General features: G+C 41.0%; 1 protein-coding gene and 1 long non-coding RNA gene across 2 annotated transcripts in view; one reads left to right on the top strand and one right to left on the bottom strand.

Annotated features, from left to right (window-relative positions):
- Positions 1-5,224, bottom strand: part of ALG14 (ALG14 UDP-N-acetylglucosaminyltransferase subunit) — a 21,007-nt gene extending 15,783 nt beyond the window's left edge. Inside the window, exons 1-2 of the mRNA XM_048313034.1 lie at positions 5,040-5,224; positions 2,516-2,667 (exon numbers count right to left, since the gene is read on the bottom strand). Of these exons, the coding sequence (XP_048168991.1) occupies positions 2,516-2,667; positions 5,040-5,172 (285 nt within the window). The 5' untranslated portion in view covers positions 5,173-5,224. The remainder of the gene's footprint in view (positions 1-2,515; positions 2,668-5,039) is intronic.
- LOC125330156 lies at positions 5,139-19,206 on the top strand. The gene is made up of 4 exons (XR_007205389.1): positions 5,139-5,565; positions 11,869-12,034; positions 14,615-14,828; positions 18,177-19,206. It is a non-coding gene; the product is annotated as an uncharacterized LOC125330156 (long non-coding RNA).

Raw genomic sequence — 19,206 nt, 5'->3', positions numbered from 1 at the left:
AAATATTGTTGTTTTGCAAGGATGCAAGGAAAAGCTGGTGGGAAACTGCAACTGCTGTGAATTATTATAATATGCTTAGCTGAATATTCTGCAAAGAAACTGGGTTTACTTAATTCTTTTTTATGCTGAGAAAAAATATTTCTTAGCATAGTACCTCTCATGAAACATAAAATGGAAAAGAACATATGGTCAGAAGAGGTTTATGTAAAGGTTAGTTAATCTGGTTGCTCATCTCAGACATGAGCAATGGGGGTATAGGAATTCGTGTTCTTCAGTCAACAAATCTAAGTTGTCTCTCTGCTGCTAGAGGATGTTGACAGCAGCTAAAACAGGTTCTGTAGGAGCACAGAAGGTTCCCTGAGTAACAGCTCTGGGGGCATCCATGTGGAATAGCTGTGGTTAAAGGTGGGGGGCAACAAAAAGGTCAGTGATAGCAGAACCAGAGACTTTTCATAGGAGGCATTTTTGATTTCTTTTTCAAGAGACTGAGTGGGTCAAGGTGCAGCATTTTTCTTCTTGTAAGCAAGATGCCCATTCTGGCTTTCTTTCCTTCTCCCTGAATAGCTGTTAGAATGGAGCTAGACCACAGATGAAAAAGAAAAATACTTGGGGAGGTGTGTGTGTTTAATTTTCTCTTACATCACTGATTTTCTGTTACATCATCATTGTAATTTGTCTTCCATCTGGTCCTTAGTTCTGAAAAATTTTACTTCCTTAACAAGATGAGGAAGAGAATGACCATATGTTGAAGCATTCAGACTTCTCCCTTTCATTTATGCAAAGCTGTAAGAAGCTAAGACATAATTTTTAAATGTTTGGTGATCTCCGGTGTCCCCAATAACAAAACACACACGGTGTATGAGTGTGTGAAAGCACACTCTGAAAGTTAGCAAATATATGTTACAGGCATGTGATCTTTACTTTCCAAAATTTATCTTTCATTTTCACTCTAAAAAGTTTTTCTCAGTAGAAAGAGAATGGTCAAAGGATCATCAGCATCTGTTATCCAGACATCAAACCCACATGCAGCCAAAAGCGTTCCTCTGGCTTTCAACGCTGAGGGGAAATATAACTACAGGATCTGTTAGTAGTTGGAGGGTTTATAAAAGGGAAGCTGCTTAGCAAAAACAAGTGAACTATGAAAACCACATAACCTTTTAATATTGAAAATATGTATCTTCAAGAAATTTAATAATTTAGGGTTGGAAATTTTTCAGGTAAGCAAACATGACTGCGTGAATGGCTATTTACCCAGCAAGATTTCTCTGGACAGGAAATACCTCTGGTCACTTTATTAAGCATCCATCCTTGGTGCACAATGAGAGGTGAAAGCTGGGGTGAACAAACTTAAAAATGTCATTCCTAAGTGAGCCTGTTCTCCACCTTAGCAGCAGTTGCCTTATATTAAAAGGGTTTATTCTGAAAATCATTGGTACTGAGTCCGACAGTCTTTTGTCCCAATAGGGCTGCTGACGACAATGGAAGTGCACCATGTGAAATCAACACCATGTAAATAATTAATTTACTGTGTGTTGTACTATTTGCTCAAAAGAACTTACAATTTCTGTAGTCAGAACATTCATTTCCACTGTACTTATTCCACTAATACTCTCTACTAATCTCACTGGATGTCAGATCCCACTTTAGGTCAGCAGTTACGCTGCTGTCTGTTAATCATACAGCAAACTAGTTGAAAGCAAGCAAACATCTGAGAAAAAGATAAACAAGATATTTTAATGATTTTTTCAGGATTTTTAGGAGTTCAGCATTTGCTCAGGTTATCAGTCAGAAAGCTGACATTTAGAGGCCTTGCATCCCTTTTAAACACACGTTTAATAATTTATTTTATAAATACAACCAAGACACAGTCTAGAAACACACAAAGCCAATACAATTTAAATTATGGTTTTCTTAGATAAAATATTTTTATATATAATTTCTTTCAAAAAAAATACTATGTGTCACTGAGGGAAATGCCAAATTAAAAAAAAATCCCCTCTGCCATATTTTTGACCCCAGTACTCTTATAGCTACAAGTAACACTTTAATGGCTAGCTGATTTACAAAATTATGAGACTTCTTTTCAGCATGTTTTTCTTGAGCAAGGGAGAGCCTTCCTTGTACAGTCACTTTCACTACAATTACATTCTCTCATCATTTTAAGTGGATTAACATGTTAAACAAGAGGTAAAGGCTATTAAGAGAAAGTAAGGAAGGTGGTAATGCAAACTAGGAGCAAGAATGGCATTTGCTATTTTTAGGTATATTTACTTTGCATTTTCAGTGTCTCTTTAGTACAGCATTAATTAGTAGTGTTTATTTATTTTATTTCTAGAACCAGTTTGCATAGAATGGCACCCTTAGCTGAGCTTTAGTGCAAGTGATCATCAATACCTAGAAAATCAAACGCACTTGTTGATTATATAAATATCCTTCCAAAGAACCACTTCCAAACTGCCTTGAATTAGAATGTCATGTTAAGATTTTTCTTACATGAGTATATTTAACAAGTTACCTGGGAGTTGGAGTATGTTTCAGCTCTTTTTTGTTCAAAAGAACGTATTTTAGCTTCACTCATCTTATCTGAGTCCGCCAAAACATAATGTCTAGGAGAGTATGACTCTGACAAACAGCTAAGTAACCTCAGGATTTCTGTTGTGTGCCCACCTGTTAAACAAAAGCTGCAATTAGTATGTGAAAAATTTCGTAGCTTTCCATTTCTTCAGCTGAATCAGTCACTTTTCATTTTAAAGCATATTGGTACTACTACTACAAGTGAGAGTATCTTCTGGGAGTAAAGGCTTCAGTTAGAGAACGGTAACATGGAAAGAACTCAGCTCCCACTGAAGTGGTATTGATGGATGTTTTCCAGTGAAATGGGATTGAATCAGGGTCACACAGGCATCTGACATTTGTGTTTAATCTCCTGTACACAGTGCAGAACACCGGGCAAAGAGTGACACTGTAATCTGTACTCAAAGGCCACCCCATGGTGCGATGGTCAAAATGAAGCTGGACGGGATCTGGCTCAGAGCTGCACCTTGGAAGCAGAACTGTCACTGACCCTGCCCTGTGCTGTGACCTGCCAGAGCAGGGGCTGCACTATCCCAGCTCATCACACCGAACCAGCCAGGCAGCAGCACCACCCTGCAGCCACAGCGGTGCCACCCTGCAGCCACAGCGGTGCAGCCGCAGCGGTGTCACCCTGCAGCCACAGCGGTGCAGCCACAGCGGTGCCACCCTGCAGCCACAGCGGTGTCACCCTGCAGCCACAGCGGTGCAGCCACAGCAGCGTCACCCTGCAGCCACAGCGGTGTCACCCTGCAGCCACAGCGGTGCAGCCACAGCGGTGCCACCCTGCAGCCACAGCGGTGTCACCCTGCAGCCACAGCGGTGCAGCCACAGCAGCGTCACCCTGCAGCCACAGCAGTGTCACCCTGCAGCCACAGCGGTGTCACCCTGCAGCCACAGCGGTGCAGCCGCTGGGTGCTGACAGAACAAGCTGTCCTTCTCCAGCTGCTGCTCTGACCACTGCCCTTGAACAGGCCTTCACAACCTTCTCCTGCAGGGTCACTCTGTCCCGGAGCTAAACTGGCACTAAACCAGAGAGAAGGGGAGGGTGTACTTACTGTGCTTTTTGGGAGCTGGGTTAATTTTTTTTTTTTTTGGTCATTTGAGTTTCCTGAAAAGCAGTTAGAGATCAGACCAACATGAAACCGCACCCATAAGTGTTTACTGGATGTGTTACTTTTCTGCTGGAAGTTGCAGATCAAAACAGTAAACTAAATGTATTCCTATTACCTCCTGCTGTTCGGCATCTCTAGGCTCCCAAGAGACCTTTGCTGCACAGGTTAAGCACTTGTAGCTGGTGAAGAACTGACAAGCAATGTTGCAGCATTGCACCAGACTTGGCCACCTTTCTGTACAATTTCACGACGGTATTTTTCAAATTCATTTGGAGATATTTTCTCCGGAGTGGTGTTTGTTAAAGGTTTCACAAATTTTAATGCAATTATCTGAGCACTCACAGAAGAACAGGAGATTTCTACTTAAAAGTCTCACAGAATAAGCTTGAACATTACATGAATCTTAACTGACATGCATTATTTGACCTGGTAAGCTTATATATAGTGGAAGTATTCTTTTAATACAGACAAACTAGATTCCAAAGGACTGAAGGAAAGCACACACATTTCCAGCCCTAGTGGAAGTAAAGATGACCTCAAGAATTATAAAACTGCCAGTCAAACTCAGATTGCAGAAAGATTTTGGGATTATTACTCAATTCATTGGTGTGCAAAAACCAAAGGGATACTGAGGTGCTGAAATCACAGCTGGCTTGTATTTGTCAACTGCAAATTTAAAAAAAAAATTTTTTGGGGTAAATTAATTGCCCTTCAACTCTGGAGGGGTAACAAGGAGTAGTATACCCCCTTGTGAGCGTGGGGTGACATTCCTGCCTCTAATGGATTCACGTGTGACTCTTGTAAGTAAATCACAGCAAGATGGTTTGGGTAAATTGCAAAATGCCACGTATGTAAGGGACGTGCCAATCTTTGGAAAGCCGTGCCCTCAGTAATCCATCACCATCAGTGATTTTCAGTCAGAAGACCGAGAAGCTGCACGTGTCAGTCCTGCACCAGTTTATCGATGCCTTCGCGCGTCACTTTGTGAAATGCACGTGCTGTTGGAGGGAAAGGTTCTGAAACTGAACTGCCGGACATAAACACGGACGAAAATGCCCAAGACGAGTATGTCGCATAACAATGACTCCAATCGAGAACCAAAACAGGCAAAGACAGGCGGCGGCCCCGAGGACACCCGGCCCGGCCGGACCGCGGGAGCTACCATGGCGGGGCCCCGGCCCGGCTGCTGACACGTGCCGCCGCGACTACAACTCCCGGCACACACCAAGGCACATCGGCGACGGCACCGCGCTGGCTGCGCGCCGCGCTGCATGCCGGGACTCGTAGTTCCCGGCACCTGGAGTGGCAGCTCTGCGCCGCCACCCGCTCCCGTCGGCGCCAACCCCCACTCACCAGAGCCGGCCACCACCAGGAGACTGAACGGAGGCGTCCACCGGCCGCGGCGCCTCTTATCCAGGAGCACGAGGGGGACAAGCAGTAAGGAGAGGAGGAGGAGCAGGACGACGACGACAGGCAGCTCCTCCATCCGCCGCCAGGGCCACCCCGCGCGGAAGCGACAGTGGCACCTCCCCGTACGGCGGCCGGCGCGGTTCAAGTCTCCCTTCAAAGCGCGCTGTGAGCGCGGTGGTGGCGCCGGGGGCGGTGGGGGCCGCGGGCGGGGCTCGGCGGGCGCGGTGATGCGGCATGAGGGGCTCCCCGTGTGCCCGCCCTGGGTTCCCCGCACCTCCGAGCAGCGCTGGCACCCGCGCGTCCCGGGGCTCCGAAATACCCCTGTAAGCACGGGGGGAACGAGAGCCGGCGCTTTCAGGGCCCGCGGGCCGAGGCTGCCGCTGTGCGCGGGCTGCAGGAGCTGAGAGGGACCTGCCTGCTGTAGGACAGCGCAGCGGGGCTCCGCTGCCGCGCACAGGTACGGACCCAGGTACGTCTGCTCACATGCGACTGAAAGGTTACACGGCCTGCAGGAATGCATAAAATAAAGAATATTAACATTTCACTCCTTGTCGTGGTTCTTGTTTTCATTCATGGTAGTACTTAAGCTTTTTATTTCAGTAAGAAGCGTGGAGCAACAGATCAGCACTCTTTCTGTCTCCGTCAGCATCCGGTCTTTGTTGGGAGATGGCGATGATTCAGCCATCGGACTAATCTCAGATGAGACGTGTGTTTGCTAGAAAGAGTAAGATATTGCATTTTATGATTAGGAAAGAGTTTGTTCATCATTGTCCTTAAATTATGTGCCAGGGAGCAAGGCGCTCCTCTTGGCCAGTGAATCAGGAGCGATGAACTCTGGAGCTTTATGGAGAGGTTTGACGCTACTGCTTTATGGGGTGAGTTGTCAAACATAAAACGTGACAGCTGTGCACTTGTACCTCAAGTGCACAAACACAATAGATCAAACACATTGCAATTCTGCATCTGTCTGCCATGGTTTCTCCGGCTGTTTTTTTGCCTCTTACTCATTCTGAACAAATTGGACTTTTTGTATCCCTACCAGCCGTGGAAGCTGAATGTTTCTTTCTCATTTTTAACAAAAATGTGCCAGTTGTGGATTCCAATGGTTATTGCATGTCATACAAGTAAAAGATACACACTCCAGCAATCCTTTGCCATCTTTGGCTCTGAAGTGAATCTTTCTGATTCATGCTCCACAGCTTTACAGATTATGTTTTTTTCTTTACATCATTGTAACATATAATTCTGCAGTTGTTTTAAGCAGAGACTATTAAAAACAGTATTACCATGGTAAGCTCGTCTTCCACCCAAATGAGTAACCTCACAAAAAGTATCTCACTGACTGGTCATTGTTGACATTTGAAAGCAACAAGGTTTTAATTAAAAGTTCTGTTGATGATGCATGAATTTCAAAAATTCATTTTGATTTCCACTTAATTAGCTACATAAAACTAATAAGTAGGGAAAATAGAGATGCAAGTCAATGACAGAAGAAAGTACCACAGTACCTTTTCAGGACATTAACTACTAAGTCAAAACAAGACAGTAAATTATATAGACAATTTAAATACTAATTTTGTCTATGGTCATCTTCTCCCCGCTTGTATTCTCTTCAATGAAAATAATGTCATTGATGTAGAATTTATCCTGGTTGCCACAGTGGGTGTAGCTAGCAGTCGTTTTATTTAAGGTGTGTTTTTTCCAAGAGTTTTCAAGATCTTTCCTTTGCTCTTATTTTTTTTGTACCATAAGTATTGAAGAACTGCTTTTTATTAGGCATTTTATTCCAAGAAACAGTCCTGGAAACTCAGCAATAGAGGGTGATATAAAAAGCTTCAACTCCTTTTCTCCTTTTCATGTTATTTATTCTGTACGTACATACTTCCCCCTCTAATACAGAATTCTTCTGTAAAGGTATTTGGTGAAATTAATGAGAAACTGACCTAAACCCAGGGAAGTTGGAAGGCATTTAAAAACAAGAGGAAAAGATAAGAGTGATGCAGACTGGGAAATACCTGTTCTTTGGAGCAGAGAGTTTATTGGATGCAAAGCAAAGTTTTTGACTTCCAAGGAGTTTAAAAAGCTAACCAGTGAGTTTACCTCATAAACTCCTACAGCTAGTGCTTGAAGTCTGCTAATTCACTGTTAAATTTGCAAGAGTAAGGGATATAGTTTTCAAGTAGTATCCGCAGAAGATTGCAAGGCTTCAGGGAGGAGTCAGGGTTTGTTAAGGTTGGTTAGAATAACTAAAGACTGAAACAACAGTCTGCTACCTAGTTGCAATAAAGTTTTGTGGATATTTTTTTTCCTTTGTGAAAACTGAGCAGAGCTCATGAAGATCCCACTTGCAGTGTAACACTGCTAATTATGCCTTTTCTCAGCAGGACATAGGTGTCTTTGTGTTTTTTCATCACGGCAACTCCCTGCTCCCTTGATACCACCTTCTGGGCCTGGGAGACTTCAGTGCAACAGCTGTAACAGTCCTGAAGAAAGCAGGTTGCTGTTTACTCCTCCAGCTGTGTGCTGAATGCTTGGCCATGATTCCAATGTGGGAAGTGTCTTGAGAATTCTTCATCTCAGCATCAGCTGTGCATATGAAAGCTAATATGAAAAGCAAGAACTCTCCCAAAATTTAGCACAACACGTGAGCTAAGTATGTGAAGCAGGTGAAGTATAGGATTTCCATGAGGAGGGCAGTGATTAGTGCTGGATACTGCCCTCCAGTCTGCAAAATCACTGATGCTGCAAGTGAGTGAGTGACCTGTGTGTCTGGGAGAAGCAGTGCACTTGGTCTGAAAAGTCATTTGACAGAAAGTGATGCAGGTGCAGAAGCTGCCTCTGACACCTCTGCTACTGATGCAGGAAGTTTGCTGTGAACTTCTTACTGAAAGAGACATGAACCACACTTGTTCTAAATAATCTGTCACTGTTTTGCAACTCTGAAACTCTTGAATAGGCAAAAATAGGTACAGGATTTTTCCATGTACTGCTTGTGAGACAATGTTCCAAAGAAAGACATGCTGCTCTCCTTTTTATATGTGAATATTCTCTGTGGAAGCCTACTGGTACATGGGGTGCATGTCTTCTTTGAAAGTTACACTGCTGGATACTAAAGGCAACTGAGCAAAACTCGCTCTCTTTGTGTTTCAGTTTCTTTTGTCTCCAATAGGAAAGGCTGTATTTGAAATAGAATTTTTTTCCCCCCCCCCCGAAATGAAATGTAGACAGCTTTGGCTATTAGTAATTCCCTTTCTAAGTTTCCACCTGTAAGTGATCTGACTCTTAACTGTTAAACAAGAGTCTTTGCATTCAACTGAAATACACCTTATATTCATGATTTCTTAAATGGCACTTTGAATAATTGTAATGTTTGGGGTTTTTTCCTTCTAATTACGGGTTCTAAAATTAGGCCTATGAACAAGAGTGAGTGTACTGTTGTTTTCTAAAATGAGGTCATTTTTTCTTGTTTTGGCTTAGAGTGCATCTCCACAAACAGTTGCATCAGCACTACTGCTGAGTAAACTAGCAAAATGGTAGAAGCAGTTGAGTGAGAAAAGGGCAGGAATCACTTAGTCAGGCTTTGCTACTGGAAAAAGTTGTCATGTGGAACCATTTATCATGTTAAACCTCAGTAATTTATTTAAATATATCTCAATATTATTCTTAATTTCTGCATGATATTTTCATAGAAGGGAGTTGTAAAAACAGATACAGTCCATAAATAAATTTAATTTTTTTGCAGGAAGCAATTATTTCTTTTTATGTGCTTATGGTGTTTCTAGAAACACTAAGAGAAGTGATATGCTTTTTGATTAGACAAAACCTGAAGGCTTCTAACTGGGTTTCTCACAGTTTTTCTTTAATATTAGAAATGCAAACTGCATCTGGAATACTCTAGAAGAACAATAACATCCTAAGTATTGTAAAAAGTTCTGTGGTTGGGAAGGAAAGGTGTTTTTAGTTTAATCAGTGGACTAGACCATTTGGGATCAGCTGGAGACAAGCTACTGGCCGATCTCACTTGAAGGCAGAACTAGGATGTTATCAGAGCCAGTCTGTGGCAAAATTTGTCCCTTTAGACAGCTGCTACTTTCAATTACTTTGGACCAAGTGCAGTTTCACTTTCTTATGAGTCATTAGAATTAAAGGAATGTAATCTTAGAAGTCCTGATTTGTATTTGCAATCAATAACAGCTGTAATATTTATGTTAACGTTACAGTTAGTGCTGTGCGTCCTGGTATTAGGGCACTTCTCGTATATATTTAAGATGAGTCTCATTTGTTTAGATATAAAAATACAGCACTTGCAAACACTTAAACAGTGCTTGTGCTAAATAGCCAAAAAAGTGGAACCAAATTCCCCAAATAGTGAGACTTTTTCCATACTAAAAACTTTTAAAAATTTTTATTTTTTCCTTCGTTCACATTTGCTTCTCTTTACACTTTAATTTTCAGTGACAGACAGCAAAGTGGATGTGAGTTTACAAAAGCTCAATAAATAAGGTATCCTTCACTCCTACTATTTGAACATTTCCCCCTTGTTGGCAATGTCAAGTTTTCTGAAAATAGTCTTTGGAAGTGGGAGAGGAGGTTATTTTTAGAAATTTGTTTGGGTCTAAATACCATGTACGTATTTAGAATCAGCGTAGCAATTTGTAAGGAAAATGTTTTTCTCTAACAGGCATGAGCCACACTGCCAGCAGATGTTTCTTTAACCTGCTACATCTGAGAGCATGTCTGGAGGGCTGGTATGTGTGGCTTTGATGACACAAGGCGTGGTAACCATTTGGGTGCATTCTCAGTGTGCTTTTATGAAGCAGGAACTTTTGTAGTAGACAGCACCGAAATTACATAATGCAACTTGTTGTAATGACTGGGTAGTGTGTTGAGGGAGCAGTCCCTGTAACGTAATGTAAAATAATGCTCTTCTATCTGTTCAAAAGGCCAAGAGAAAGAGACTGCTGTTTAAAAGTACTGAGTGTCCTGGAGGTCACTTGGGTGCCTCAGGCCACCTGGCCTGTGAAAATAGGGCCTTTTTTTAAAACACTCCTAAAAATAGATTTGAAGTCTGTTCTTAATCTCCTGGAAATATGTCTTCTGATCTGTAATGTTAAATGAAATTTTCAGGGTACTTGGGGGTTAGGATGTAGGATTCTCTACATATTCACTGCTGCATTTTGACTGGGGTTTTCCCCAGCTCTCCATGTAAGCACCTGTAAGGAGGGTGAGGAGAAATGCACATTGGTTTAGCCTTTCCTGGGTTCCTGTTGTCAGAAAACTGGCCATTGCTGGGGCAGGGAGGTAGATGAGACCAGGCTATCAGCTTGTTTTGGGTGCACAGCTTTTCCTCTCTCAGACTGAAACCCAGGCAGTTCTGGGGCTGCTGCTGCTGTCATGGCCCTGGATTTCAGAGCTCAGCTCTCAGCAATCTTAGGCTTGAGGAACGGGCGTCTCATCCTTCTGCATTCTCACCCGCCTCTCCTTATGAGCATTCAAAATGTAGCAGAACTGAGACCCTACTCTGTAAGGAAAGGCTACTCATTTGAAAGTGAGGATGGTTTTCTGACCTGTTTATGTTTCTAAAGGTCTAGCATTGAATTAATGCCATGCTGGAGCTGGAAATAACTGGTCATATTAAAGGAGAAGGGAAGATGTCTTCTGGTTTTGCTCTACACTGTCTTTCATTTTCTTTTCCTCCCATCTTTTCTTTAAGCAGTTGTGTTTAAAAATATGTCATTTATTGACTACTGTTTTAGGGATGTTGCCAGGTGTGGCCATGGATTTGGGGATTTGATCAAGTAGTATTTAAGGCAATTGAATGTAATGACTCCACCAGCTCTTGTGGAGTTTCTCTCTTATGGAGATAAATTGAATTCTTTGCAGAGTTTGCAAGGGCTGCCAAAGGTATCTCAGTGTTTTAATTTCTGTATGTTTGTGTATAATTCTTGCAAGACAAAATATTAAAATTTCAAAATATGAAATTCTTTTTTTTCCTTCTGTTTAGTCAAAAATATGTAAGATGGCAAGCACAGCAAACCCCATCAAGAAAAAGATGTCACAGTGTAAAGTCCAGCTATTGCCAATATAATTTGCCTTCTGCACTGTACTTTAACAGTCTTTAATTATGTGATAATGTAAGATTTAAAACTAGATACCCCTCACATTTTTTTCATCAACCACAGGTGATGTGTAACACTGTTCTGTCTCTGTTTGACAGTACAAGAAAAAAATGTCCTTGCCTTTATTACAGTTTTAATGAATGCTAGGAAATTATAAACCATTTGCATTAGTTACTGTGAATTTAATGCATTGTTAAGGTGTCAAGAGAGTTAGTTGGTTGACTCCAGTGCCTGTGAGTTAAACAGTGATAATGAGACAATTACTTAGAGTTAAGTTATGGTATTAATTATTTTGCTGACTTGTGATTAATATATTACTGAAAAGAAAAAGCTTCACACATGTGAAACACAAGTTTTGTGTCACCTTCCAATGTCAGCTTCCAATTTACTAATACTGACTAAAACAAAGAAATAATAGAAATAATTTCCAAAAAGAAACCTTACATGTGATTTCATACTCTTTTTAGAATACTTTGAAGGAAAAATATGTTGTCTTTTTGATTTTACCTTTGTGTTTGAGGACTGGTACAATTGTAAATACAAGCAATTGTTAAGTAGCTAATAGTCAAGCCAAGAGCTTGTATAAGTCTTGATGATGATGATGATTATCATTATTATCATTATTATTATTTAATTGATGAACTGTTTTTAAGGTATACTGCAATCACCTTTAAAGAGTACTGTACACACAAAAGAAAAAACAAGTTTGTTCCAAATGAAGAGTGGATATGTGTGGTGTACAGTGTGGCCGGAACTCACCTGACCTGGCACTGCAGAACGTGGCACTGGACTGGAATGTTTTGGTCTGTGTATGTGCAGGTACAGTTTTCCAACATACCTTGAATTGTAAAGATTCCACTTTCAGTGGTGAGATTCCTGTTTCCACTGGGGCAAAATTTCCACACAGAAAAAGAGGACATCGCCTGAGGCACTCCAGATGTGTGATGTCTCTTATTCAGCAAATCAGATGAGCAGGTGCTGAAATGTTGGCTCTTCAAGCAGTCCCATTAGAGTTATTACAGAAAAATGTGTGTGTTTACTACAAAATAAAAGCAAATTTGCAACACTAAAAAGAACCCACAACCAAGATATTCTGATTTGTGTATATCACAATGCAATTTTTCTGCAATTTATTCAGTTAGACAATACATTTGGTGCAATTCACAAAATGACTTTTCAAATCCACTTCTAATGTTTGCATGATACACTTTCATGGTGAAACTCTTCCACCTTAGCATTTTTAATCTCTATCTATCTATCTATCTATCTATCTATCTATCTCTATCTCACATATAGAATTAGGATTATTTTTGTATTTTCTTTATTTTTAGGTATTCTTGGGTTTTATAGTCGATATTTTTCCAGTATTTGTCTAATCAGTAATGTATGGTATTGAATAGTGTCACTGGAAGTAGAAGCCTAAACAAAATTCCTCACTTGATTTGAAAGGCAAGCTTTCTTTCTGAATTCTAGCACTGCTGTATTTAATGCAGTTTCTTGTCTTTTTGTATGTTCTTATCAGGACTGCTGTCTTAAATCTTAGATTTCAAAGTTAGCAGTATAGAGTATGATATCCTTCCTGTAACTAGAATTGTATAGAGGAACAGAAATATGTCTGTATGAATTAACATGCAGATCAAGGCCTTGGGGGCGTGGGGAAGCACTAGACCTCCTGATATCAAGAAAGACTAACAATTAAACCCTAGGTCAGGATCTGTAATAGTGCCAATGCAAAACTAGAAAAGAATTACAATATTAACAAGTAGCAGTGCTAAAAGCAGGGGCTTTGCTAGAGTTCATTATTAGCAAGAAAGGAGAAATGAATAGTACATTCTGGACCTCCTAAACTGACAAAATTAGGACATAAATTATATTTACTTTTGAAACAATGTATTACACCACTTTCATATCTATCCCCAAATATGAAATGAAAAAGTTTTAATATTTAAGAAATAGAAATTTTTAAATCATGTTCTCTGAAAAATATGTAATTATTACAAGTATTATTGAGTACTGCATTTGAGAACTATGTGGAAAACATTTCTCGCTTTCTTATTCAGTTTTTTTTTAATGGATTTCAACAGTACTTAGACATACTTGAAGTGAGTGTGGACCAGGTCTTACTGTTTCCTTGTGTCATCAAGAAATTTTCCTTCCTTGTTTCCTCAAGGCTTTCACAGATCAACAGAGGATCAAAAAATCCCTAAATGTGATAGAAAGTTTTTGGAAAAATTGTAAAAATTGACAAAGCACTCAGAGGGAATTATATTGCCTGAAGAAGCTGTTTAACCTGTTCAGGCTAACACATCTGCCATTAAAATATCCTTGCAAACCATTCTTTCCACGCTGTGGTGTGTGCTGAAGGAGGCACAGTGACATGCAGTGCAGCTGCTGTGGTGTGTGCCAGAGTTTAGGCTGAGCTGAGCAAGGCTTGGAAGCCGTCTTTAGCATCATCCAAAGCACGTGCTCTGCCTTTTTACCTGAAAATCTGATGCTATCACATAAAACAAAATACCTCCTCTCAACAAGCACTGTTTTGTTCTCCACTTGAATTATGCTGATTTTAATTACCAGTTAAGAATGTTAAAACCCAGATTGCTTTCTGACCCTCTGTATGCTGAATTGTTGGGAAATATTTTGTTTGGTTTTAGCACTGTTTGGCACCAATTTTATTCTTTGCAATTGTGTGCCATTACAAAGTACATCTTCTTCCATTTTCTGCTGTTCTGACATCATCAAATTCTAGTCACTACCCTGTTCTACAGTGCTCTTGTTGCTAAGAGCCTCAACTCACAAAGCAAAAGGAAATATGTGCATGTGAAGAAAAGAATCTGGTATTATTTAAGATTCCTCCTGCTGTTTGTGATGTGCTTCATGTCAGAAATTAGGGAACCAAGAAGTTTTCTAAATCTCAGAGCTCTCTGGCTTAAGCCTTTGGGAATGAAATGCTTTCTCTAGACCTTTCTGGTTTACAGATCCTAAAGATGCACCCAGTTACAGCTTTGTTTACTAAAGAGCCAAAGACATATTTAACAAAGCTGCAGTACTGCCTTCATTATACTCCTTTGTGCAGGCACATCAGAGGGAAGAAAATGCATGGAGGAATGTGAGGTAGACAGTGAAGGAATCCAGGGGACGGTAACTGTGGGGAGGAAGAAAATAAAGTGACAGAAAAGGAAAAGGTGCTAGGAAAATAGATTATAAAGTGGAAGAGGGGTAAAAGAGGAGACAGAATGACCTGGAAAAGAAAAAGAGAGATGGCATTCCTGTGAGTTCTGTGGATCATGCTCAGCACATCTGTCTTAATGTGGTTTGATGTCTTGTTATAATGGTGACGTGGTGCATCAGTGTAGTGGTTTGTAGTGCAGCATGGTAAGCTCACAATGTGCTGTTTTACAGGTCCTCAGTAACTTCTGAACAGCTATAATCAGGACAATAATACCAGTGGAGGGGGTAATGCTGCAGGTGAGGTGTAAATAGATGGAAGAGACAGCCTGTGATGAAAGACATAAATGGAGAAGACAGAAAAACTGGAAAAAAACTGAAGAAGGAACAGGAAGAGGTTCATGAACAGACAGCTTTCCAGAAACAAGCTTTTGTTCTCTTATGGACAGTAAGTACTACTGGCAGAAGTGCTCTCTCAAGTGGGAGGTGACAGGAGCTGGGAAAGTTAAACTCACTGACCAGATGAAAAATGGAGCATGTGTTTACAGGGAGTGAACTAAAGCAGGGAAAGTGACAGCATATTACTACCTAAAAATGTGGTTGGATATGTTACAGTGACCTGTGCTGGAAAGGTGTGACACACGTTCTGTAGCACTCATCTGAGTAGGTGTAGCACAGTATGCATCAACTCACAAAATGGGTCTGCTGTTAGGAAAGCCAAGATAACACTTTCCCTTCAGGGAGGCATACAGCTCGGCAACTGTTAACTGGGTACCTGCAGGGTGTTAAAAAAAAGCCCAGAGCACACAGATTTGTTCTTTTGTCTATGCAAATTCTTTTTGGAGGGGGAGGATTTTTTAGAAATGGAGTATTTTTTTTTTCTTTTTCATTCACCATTTTCCAGGATTTTTTTTTTACTAAAACCAAATTCAGGTCCTTTCTTTTCAGTCTCCTCTTTTCAATCTTGGGCTTTCTGAATTAAATGCTGCAATATTAGCTGCCTGCAGTTCCTGTGATTGGACTCCATGGGTGGTCCGAGTAATTTTCAGACAATGGAGCTGGTTCTTTTCTCACTCACACCACTGTAACTCATTGGCTTCAGTGAAGTTACTCTTGATTCACAGTGTTGTGAAGGAAGAGTTGTGCTTGCTCTTTCCTATGTTCTTTAATCTCCATTATATTTTTGCTTACATGTATAATTGATTTTCTGAGAATATCTCCTGCTGCTGACAGGTAGACCTAGGAACTTCCTAAGACAGAAATAAATGTAAGCATTTTTGGGTCACTGAATTCAATCCACTGCTTCTACAATATTATGTTATATAATCTCTTTCATAAACTGCTCAGACTTTAAACATTCATTAAGATCTGTTCTTACTACAATGGGTAAATTCAGACAGAAAGGTTAGTTACATCCTGTGTAAATTTAAAACCACAACTGAAATAATTTTCAAATGCTCTAAAAGTATTTTTCTTTCTCACCTATGTCTCACTTTTTAGTACAGCAACCATGATAAAGGCTTCATTCTTGGCAGAAGGGGGCTCAGTTCTGGGAAAGCACGATTCTGAAATTACAGGCATACTTTGGAAGGGTTACTGAGTATTTTTCTTTCATGGTCACATCCCTCTTGCAGATTTTAGTGGGAACAGTCATCTGACAAAAATTTTTGCCATACCTGAAGTGCCACTCTGAAAGTAATTCCAGAAGGAGAAGGGTATGGAACAGGTGTGTACAGCTTAGCTGAGGATAGATTACTGCAGACTTTGACTTACTTATGGTGGGCTGCCTTCCAGTTACTACCCTGTTGTAACAAATCCCATCCATTTTATACAAATTTGTTCTTCATTTATGGAATTAATGGGTCTAATTGACATGAAGCTGAAAATCATCAATATAATCAATAAGTTTTATTGTAATTAAAGGATAAATGAAAAGCACAGCCCCATTTTTCTCTTACATAGTGTAAATGATTCAGCTGAAGCCAACAGAATTATGCTGCTACATGCAAGTGCTTCTGTGATACCTCCCTGTCCTCCCTACCTTTCCTATGCATATGTGTTGATGTGGAATATAATGTTCTTTTTTGCCTTGTTGTCATGGGTTAGCATAGCTATGGAAGTGACACTCAGCAAGCAGGGGTACACAGGTATTCCACATTACAGGTGGTTTTCACCCAACAATCAGATTTCCCTGCGGTACACAACGTGTTGTTCCATCTTTCTGAACATTCCATTGCACCGTTCCACTTTGCCTGCAGCTGGTGCATGGCAACAGATATGGTACACCCACTCAATGCCATACAGAAGGTAAATAAGTAAGTAATGAGTATTTTGGACCAAAACCACTACACTTGTGTTGCTAAATCTCTGTTCTGCAGCCCACCTTAGCAACAAGCCCATTGCCTGTACATCTGTTCTGAAGTTTGACTTCAGAAGTTGCAGTTGTTACTGAGGTCAGCTCTTGACCATTGCCATTTAGCAATGGCAGCTTGTGCTTTGCAGCAGCTGGAAGGAAGGTGGTGGCTGCGTATCACAAGGGAGGGAGGAAGAAGTGTATTAGTTGTGAAAGCCAAACTGTGGTCACTGTACAGCAACCAGTTGGCTGTGATACTGCTCTGGTGCCTCTTGATCCCACCCTTTGGCTACTCTATTTCTGATGCACAAAAAGGTGCACCAGTTGCATCATGAAAGTACAGTAAGCCTAATACTTCTAGGACTTGCTGGAAATGCTCAAAGTAATTGTGTGGTATGTTCATGCAACGCTTTGTAGGAGTGGTAGAGCACTCCCTTAGTTTTGTTGGCATTACACTGCCTATGCAATATGGGCCTATGGTGTTTGCTCTGAGGGTCTCTGGGATTGCTGGACATGGGACATCCAAGGTGAGACTGCTGCATGTATGCAGTAACATGATGAGATTATTAGATACCAAGAATCCCAGACACACTCAGTTCTCAAAATCTCCCTAGAGAACAATTCTGGTTGGAAAAGAGGACAGACAACGAATCTAAGGCAACCTGAATATGATAGCCATATCTAACCAGGTCTATAGGTCTCCCTTCTAATGCAATGCCTTCATGCTTCCCATAGCCAGTTCTTTCTTATCGGCAAATTTTCTTTGTCAAAAGTGTGAGAGGTGCCCTGCTGTATGCTCATGTGGAGAGCAGTTGCTAGTCAGAAATCCTCAGTGCATCACCATTCTCAGCTTTACAGTCAGCAGCTCTGAACCAGCACATGTTATGCGGCTGTTGAAAGAGGGCATTGCCTCTGGTCACGATCTGCTGCGTGCTCAGCAACGTGCTGAGCGCAGGCCAAGGGGAGAGCAGCGAGGCAGGTCGAACTTGTTTCTTTCACCCACACAGCACACTGGGCCAAAGCAATTGTTTGGTAGGCTGTGTGCTACACAGGCCTGATACAAAGTTTGGGGAGAGTCTGGTTTTTGTCTTCTCCTAGACGCTTCCTAACCTCTAAGTGCATAATGGTGATGGGTTGTTTTGAGGCTTAGAGCTCTGATAAGTGGTCTTTGGCAGAGTTACCCGTTCAGTTTAAGACATTACCACTCTCAAGTGTCTGTTTTTACTCTGTTAAAAAAATACCTACTTTCATTGTTGTACTCTCCTAGAATGATCACAACCTCAGGAAGTTGAGAGAAATCACATCTTAAAACACAGCAAGTAAATGTGCCAGAGCTTGTTGTTCAGAGCCTTTGGCCTTTGCTTCTTAGCCATGAGTGGAAAGAGTCCTTGCTAGTGCCTGCACGCCTGAGGACAACCATTCTTGCCTTTGCTGCCACTGCAGGTCCTCTATCACCCCAGAAGTCCAGTGCTTGTCCATATGGAGTAGTGGTGTCACAGCTGTTACAACTTAGAAGAGCAAGGAGTATGTGTAAAGAAGCTTCAAAGTCACTGATATTGTATTAAGCAAAATTGAGGGCTGTTCTTTGGAAAGTAAATTAATGAAGAAAAAATTCTCATGGAATTTTTATGGTTTATGTCATCTTGAAAGTGGTTACCATGGACTTCTTAGGATTTAGTGGCTGTTCTGATTCACTAAAAATTGCAGATGTAGTAGAAAATAGGTTGAAATATTCATTTATATCAGGAATAAAATGATATGACATCAGACTAAAATACGAGGTTTTAATCTTAATTTCACTAAGAGATTGTGTTGAAATGGTATTGCTGTCTTTATTTGTCCATCTGTTTTTGAAATGGAAGGAGATTGGAAGCAGGAATGGGATCCCTTTCACTTGTCTGAGGAAGTCATGTGAGATTTTGTTAACAAAAATCAATGCAAAAGGTAGTCAATCATAAGACACAAGTCCACACGAAATCAAACTTCAGTAGTTCTGATGTTTACACAAGCACCTCGTAGTTGGTTCATGTCCAGCAATGGATTAAGCCAAACTGGCTGGAAACAGTTAGAGATGCTGGTGGTATGCCCTGCCCACCTCCCACAGGTTCCCACTTCAGCAGCAGGAGTGGCTCAATGCCTCCTTAATCAGCACCTGGGTTTCTGCGTTCTGCAGATTGGCGCATTAAGGCAAGCCAACATCAGTTTCTGTTCAGGCTTAAGCCAGAGCATTCCTGCAGTGGGAGATGTCTCTCAAGAGAGATCAATGTACCTAGTGGGGTAGATGACTCGTCAGCTGCACCTTAATCTATAGGGTGACATATATATTAATACCTTCATCATTATTTTGTTAGAGGAGAATTTTTAATATATTGATCTGAAAGATCACAAATCATTAATGGAAATGTAAAGTTGAGGGGGTATAAGATGTGGGTGATAGCAGAAGGATGCCAAGAGGAGCAGTCACGACCATTAA

Source organism: Corvus hawaiiensis, chromosome 9 (assembly GCF_020740725.1).
Source record: "Corvus hawaiiensis isolate bCorHaw1 chromosome 9, bCorHaw1.pri.cur, whole genome shotgun sequence".
Lineage (NCBI taxonomy): Eukaryota > Metazoa > Chordata > Aves > Passeriformes > Corvidae > Corvus > Corvus hawaiiensis.
Note: the sequence above shows the minus strand (reverse complement) of the source record. Positions and strands in the feature narration are given on the sequence as shown.